The sequence below is a fragment of the Elaeis guineensis genome, chromosome 3, assembly GCF_000442705.2.
Source record: "Elaeis guineensis isolate ETL-2024a chromosome 3, EG11, whole genome shotgun sequence".
Taxonomy (NCBI): domain Eukaryota; kingdom Viridiplantae; phylum Streptophyta; class Magnoliopsida; order Arecales; family Arecaceae; genus Elaeis; species Elaeis guineensis.
Genome location: NC_025995.2, coordinates 112809871 through 112816273, shown reverse-complemented (window position 1 = coordinate 112816273; position 6403 = coordinate 112809871). Strand labels below are relative to the sequence as shown.

At 37.4% G+C, this 6403-nt stretch overlaps 1 protein-coding gene across 2 annotated transcripts; it reads left to right on the top strand.

Moving 5' to 3' along the window:
• Positions 1-259: 259 nt before the first annotated feature.
• Positions 260-5905, top strand: LOC105040831 (D-amino-acid transaminase, chloroplastic). Of its 2 annotated transcripts, none has more exons than XM_010917533.4 (5): positions 260-671; positions 1528-1586; positions 3145-3323; positions 4141-4814; positions 5616-5905. In XM_010917533.4, the coding sequence occupies exons 1-5, from the start codon at positions 275-277 to the stop codon at positions 5708-5710; spliced, it is 1404 nt and encodes a 467-aa protein (XP_010915835.2). In that variant the 5' UTR covers positions 260-274; the 3' UTR covers positions 5711-5905. The 2 variants fall into 2 exon arrangements, with proteins under 2 accessions (XP_010915835.2, XP_010915836.1); XM_010917534.4 differs by having other exon boundaries at positions 287-671; positions 1531-1586.
• The last annotated feature ends 498 nt before the right edge of the window (positions 5906-6403 follow it).

Below are 6403 nucleotides of genomic sequence, written 5' to 3'. Positions count from 1 at the left end.
GAAGCAATCGAATAGGAGAAAGAAGAGAGAAGATGGAAATAAAGATACTTTGATTATTTTATAAAATGATGATATTATGTAATGATCACGATAGAAATAAATGATAGGATTATTTTAAAATATTTTAAAATTTTAAAAAATTAATTTAATATTTTTAAAATTAAAAAATATAAATAAAATTAAGTTAAAGTAAATGTTCCAATAGTTTACCGTAAATACAGGGATGAAATTGGTGTGCTTGCTTCAGAAGCGACCCAAGTCGGAAGGTGGCGCGATGGACCCCGATAATAAACAATCCTCAGTGCTCCCTGGTTATACGGCCCGGAGTTTTGAGATCAGTCCCCTGGTTTCTCTTTTGTTCTTTTTCTATATAGACGAAGGCATCCAGTGCCGAGCCATCGGTACTTTTCTGTGGTCTTCCGGCGAGGAATCTCGAGATAGCTTCGACCCTCTGTTCTTTGTTGCCATGGCTTCGCTCTCGGCGTCGTCTCTGCGCGAGCCGGTATCGGGAAACCCACCTATCGGGAGGATCGCCGGGTTTCCGGGAGTTATTCGTTCACCTAGAAGGCCGAGAGTCGCGTTTCACGGCGTCACGTATCGGGGTTTTGGAGTGGGAGTGGAGGGGGGGCGCTATGGAGTCATGAGGGCCGTGACGAGTTCGAATTGGGCTGGTGTGTATCGGGTTTTCCTCTGTTTTTGCGTGGTTATTATTATTATTATTATTTGATTAAAAGAGTTCGGTTTGGTCTCTTTTTAATACTCTTTCTACCTAATGTCTTTTATTTGGGTAGACTTTAATTGGTAGCGAGAGGAGGAAAAGAGTAGGAAGGTTGGCATTTGAAAGTTCTATGAATTAGCTGGATGTTCCCCGCGTTTTTTGATTAGTTGTTTTTTTCTTTTGATAAAAGGAGTTTGGTTGAATGCTTCTTTAAGAAAGAGGAATTTGGTTGAATTCATAAATTTGTTTCTACCACTCGTTCTGTCTGCTGTTTCTGATTTGTTTGGACCGGAATCTGGAAAGAGAGAGACAGAGGAGGAGGAAATGGAGTTGAAAATTTGGTGTTTTTTCTTTTACATTTCAAGGAAAATAAGGTTGGTTTTTTGTAGTTATTTGAAGCATAATTCATGTTCTATTTTGATGGGTGCAATAAAAGTCATTAAGAGGGAGAGGGAAGGTGTGAGCCATGGACTCTTTCTAGATTTGTATGGACTTAAATTTGTAGAGAGAGGAGGGGAATCTGAATCGAGAGATTGGTCTTTTCATATAATAGTTTTGTTTGGGTAGGGGGTTGTGGGGGGGTGGGAGAGAAAGGGAGGGAGGGAGAGAGAGAGGGGGAGAGATGTTCCACTATTCTTTCCATTTCAAATTACACGTTAATCACTGGTTTTATAGAAAGTTCTAATGCTTATATTATTAGTGCCATAATTGAGTTTTTTCTTGAGCCACAGAAATGAGAAATAGTTATATTTATTGATAGAGGATTCATATAAACGTCCCCTGAGAGACATTTGCTAGTTTTTTTTTAGCAGATCCTGCTGGTGTGGGTGTCCATACATTTCGTGTTCCCCTCTTGTCCGGCTCTGAGGTATACTCCTGCAATCCTCAGTTCCTTCCTTACTTCACAACAATTATTATGCTATAATCACCACTAGATAATATACAGAATGATTTGATAAAACTAAGCTTGTTTATGGTGGTTAATGATGATATTTTATTATTGTTGTTTGTTTTGTTGTTGTCTGTTCTTTTCTAATGATTCTATATTAACATGTCTCTTTCCTTCTAAATTACCAACTTATTTATATAATATTGTTATTCACACCTGCATATAATTTGTGGTGCAATAAGATTCACTTCATGGTGATATGTGTTGATTAACACCTTCCTTTTACTATTTAATTACTTTTTATCTGTTTATGGTTGTTTCTTAATGTATGAAACAAGCTATTGGGTTCATGGACTGTCTTTTATATAATAATGTATAATTATACACATAATAGGCACTTGTTTAGTGCTGGCAGGTCACTGCACAGCAGTGAACTTTTTTGCAAGTATGACTTTGCAGATGGGAGAGATGATGTAGGACGAGTACCTCATTTTGCAAAACATATAGCTGATTGATTGAAAAGCATCCGAAAAAAAAAAACCAAAATCAAAATATGGGAGAATTTTTCTAATAATCAGCTTTACTTTTAAGTTACAAAGTGGTGGAAATGAGGAGAATATTTCAGAGAGCTCTTCGGTTGGTGAGACAGTGAGGAATGCAGCCATGATCAAAGTATCCGAGTTGTTGCCAATGCAACTTGTATCCAGTGATTGGCATCCCACCCTTAAGATCTTGCTCAAGTGAGGGGTCCAGGACTCAGCATCAGGTGGTGGCATTCTCTGTGCATTTCTTTGAAGAGAGGGACAATCCAAATTTATTTGTACTTTGTAGTTTCAAACTTTGTGTCTGTTTGACCATGTATAGCAATTCAAATAGCTGTTTTATTTTTAGCTCGAGGACTTAAAATACAACAAATTTTGAAAGAACGAAGCACTCCAGCCAGCTGATTGGTCTGTGAGCATAGCTTGCCAGTGGAATCAAAGGAGAGGATATATAGATTCTTTCTTGCAGATTGAATGGGTATGGTGTACTTGGACATTCATTTAGAAGCCATACAGAGCTGTAATTTAATTAGCCCCATAAGGTTCTTCTTATTATGTTTGTTAAACAAAGAGCTGTTACCATACATGAACTTTAGAACTACTTCATTAAAAAAAGCATTTATTTTTCGTGGAATTTTGAGCTTAATTCAAATAATTGAGAATTTGTAATGCCTTGGCACAATGAACACTGGATGAATTGGAGGATTCCATCGTCCCCTATTCTTAGGAAAAGGTTATACCAAATATACAAGCTGGTTTAAACACACAGCTGGAAAAATAATAGTCTCATATATTATAACTGAGGATATGCTATATACTTAACGTCTCTCTCTAGTTCAAAAACTAGGTCGCTTAGCTTTTTGTTATTAATTTTTCATTTTGAGAGGATCCAAACAAATTGATTGGTGGTCCAGTACCCTAAATTTTAATTTGTGACTGTATGTGTTTTATGAATAAAATTAAGTTCTTAATAAATTTGATTTGATGAATGCAAGGTTGCAGAAAAGCTTAGAGAATTCCAGGAAAAAAGAACTGGCGAGCAAAATTACATGGCCATGTACTCTAGCATCTTTGGTGGAATCACTACAGATCCTGCAGTTATGGTGATACACATGGATGATCACCTGGTCCATCGAGGGCATGGTGTTTTTGATACTGCAGCCATAATGGATGGGTAACAACCAAGGCATTTGACATACTTTTGGACATGTGAAAGATGCCGTTGTTGTCTTTGCTTTCCTTAAATGACATATGGAGTGGCTTAAATATTTTGGCCTTACTTTCCGTATATGTTCTTATCATTTGGTACTATTGAACTCACAGAACAGATAGATGTAGCGTGGTTGATGATTAGTTGTTGACTTATGAACTTTCCAGATGACTTGGCTGAGCCTTTCTCTTCATGGACCTGAACTTTCCATTATTCCAGTCCAAGAATCCTAAGATTCCATTGATAAGCGAAAATAAGTTGACTCAAGGCCTGCACATAGAAGGCAACTAAGATATTTATTGGTGCACTTGATTTGTTTTTTGTTGTCAATTTATATCTCTATGCATTCTTTTTATAATGACAAGTGGACCTGTCGTATTTTGTCAAAAAAAGGGTATCCTTCTCATACTTTATCAGAATTCTTTTCTGTTTTAGATGATGATGTTTGCAGATCTACGATACATGAAATATAGAAATATCTATATGAGAATGCATGCTTGATGAAAGGAATCCATTGTGAACTATCTAAATTGAGCCTCTTTTATAGATAACCTTATAAATATCTATATATTTTGGTAATTTGGTAGCTCACCTTGCCTTGTGTGGTTTCTTTTGTTTTTCTTAAATATATTGAAGAGCAAAAAGCAAAATGCAAAAATTTAGAAGTTTAAGTAAGAGAAATCACATTCATGACACTCAGCCATGTCTTCCATATTCACAAATAAGCCAATACTCACTCCAAATCTTGACATAGTTTCTTTGCATGCTTTCATGATCTCAGATACCTTTATGAGCTAGATCAACATTTAGACCGTTTTCTAAGGTCTGCATCTATGGCCAAAATTCGTCTCCCATTTCAGCGCTCAACCATGAGAGGCATCCTCATACAAACTGTAAGTGCATCAAGATGCAGGCAAGGCTCATTGAGGTACTGGCTGTCTCCAGGACCTGGTGATTTCTTATTATCTCCATCCGGGTGTCCAAACCCTGCTCTCTATGCCATTGTGATTGAAGGCCAAGCTTTACCAGACCGGAAGGGTGTTAAAGTCATTACATCATCGGTCCCAATGAAATCACCAGAGTTTTCCATAATGAAGAGTGTAAACTACTTGCCTAATGCACTCTCCAAGATGGAGGCCGAAGAGAATGGAGCATTTGCAGCAATTTGGTTAGATGATGAAGGGTTTGTTGCTGAGGGTCCTAACATGAATGTTGCTTTTGTGACATCGGATAGAGAGCTTGTGATGCCCCACTTCGACAAAATTCTTAGTGGGTGCACAGCAAAACGAGTTTTGGTTCTTGCTGAACAACTTGTGGCAGATGGGAGACTAAGAGGAATCAGACTTGGGAGTGTATCTGTCCAGGAAGGGAAGATGGCTGATGAGATGATGCTAATTGGAAGTGGTGTTATCATGAAGCCTGTCCTGCAATGGGATGACCAAGTCATTGGTGCTGGTATGCTGAGTTTCCCTCAATTTTTAACAAATTTCTTTCTGTTGTTCTGGTCATTTAGTGTGGGCAACAAATATGCATTAAACTCATGTTCTTAGTCAAACACTTGAAGATGCTTGAAAGCATGATTATCCACGAAAAAAACAACAAAAAAAAAAAAAAAGAAAGATGCTCGAGAACATGAATATAGGAAGATAAATAAGATTAATACACTAATTTTTTCTTCTGGAGTTTCATATTTTTGTTATCGAGTATCTCATTGGATTTGATTTCATACATGAATTTTGATTCTATTTGGTAGATCAGTAAGAGTTTTGCATTCATGTTTTGGTATCAGTCTTGAATTCTAAATCATGATCATCTCTGCTTTAAGCCTGACATATGGCTAGGAAGTCATTGGTATAGGCCTTAACTGGGCTGTTTTTATAGCAGTTAGTAGTCTTTGTTGCTTAAAGATGGTAATTACCTAGAGGCTGAAATGTTTTGATATATAATGGACACCTCTGCTAGTGTAGCTTGGGCTTCACAACACTAAATTGACATGTAAGTGAGGTTTTATTTGAATTGTTTTCCATCAATGTGAATGAGAATCTGGTGGGCACCTTATTATTTGAATGATCAAATCAACCATTCATGATGGGTTGTCTAATATCAGGTGAACTGGGTTTTAAAACATCCTGTTACTCTGATACAAGGCTAAATAATATTTATGTAAATGAGGTAAAACCTTCATGGTTGTAGCCTCTTACAAATATATGAACCTTCTAATCACTGAAATGGTGATCTTTCATTTTATTGTTCCAGGCAAAGAAGGTCCTGTGGCTCGAGCTCTTTTTGATCTCATTCTGGAGGACATGAAGTCCGGTCCTCCAGTAGTTCGTGTACCTGTACCTTACTGAACTAGCTTGGCTGTTTCCCTTGTTTACTAATTGTGGAAAAAAATATGGTATGAGACCTGAACCCATGGCCTCATGATATAGAATTGCTATGTCTTATCCCTTGTAAGATCTCAAAATTCTTGTGATGTAATTTTAAACAATGCACTTTCTCCTATCCTTTAATTTAGAAAATGCGAGTTTCATTGCCTTCTCTTATTAAGCCAGTGGTGTTTAGTTGCAGAAAAATAAATAAGGTTCAAATTTTATGACTCATTCAAGTTTCTTAAAGAAAAGTTCCCACAAAAATGGGAGGGATTATACTTCCATCAATGGTTATGCAAATCAGTTGCAGATACAGGACATAATCCAGTCAGCTGATTCACTGTTAATTGAAAGCAGAAATAGTAACGAGTGTGAGGGGGGCTGCCTTTTTCTTCATTTTCTTTCCCCTTTCATACACTGCTTCAGCCCTAAAGGTTAAGCAATTGGTTTGGGTGAGTTGACCAGGCACCTGGCCTGTTCCATAGAAGACCCAGAAAAGCCACTGAAGGAGTGGAGCTTTTCAGAGATATGGGAAGAGTATTTGACTCCATCTGCTCTCTTCCTCCCAGATGCCACCTTATGGAAGAAAGAAATGTTGTGGTTCCTCCCAGACGCCATCTTCTTTTTCATAAATATCATCGGAGGATTTTTGACGATTTTTCTGAGTGAGAG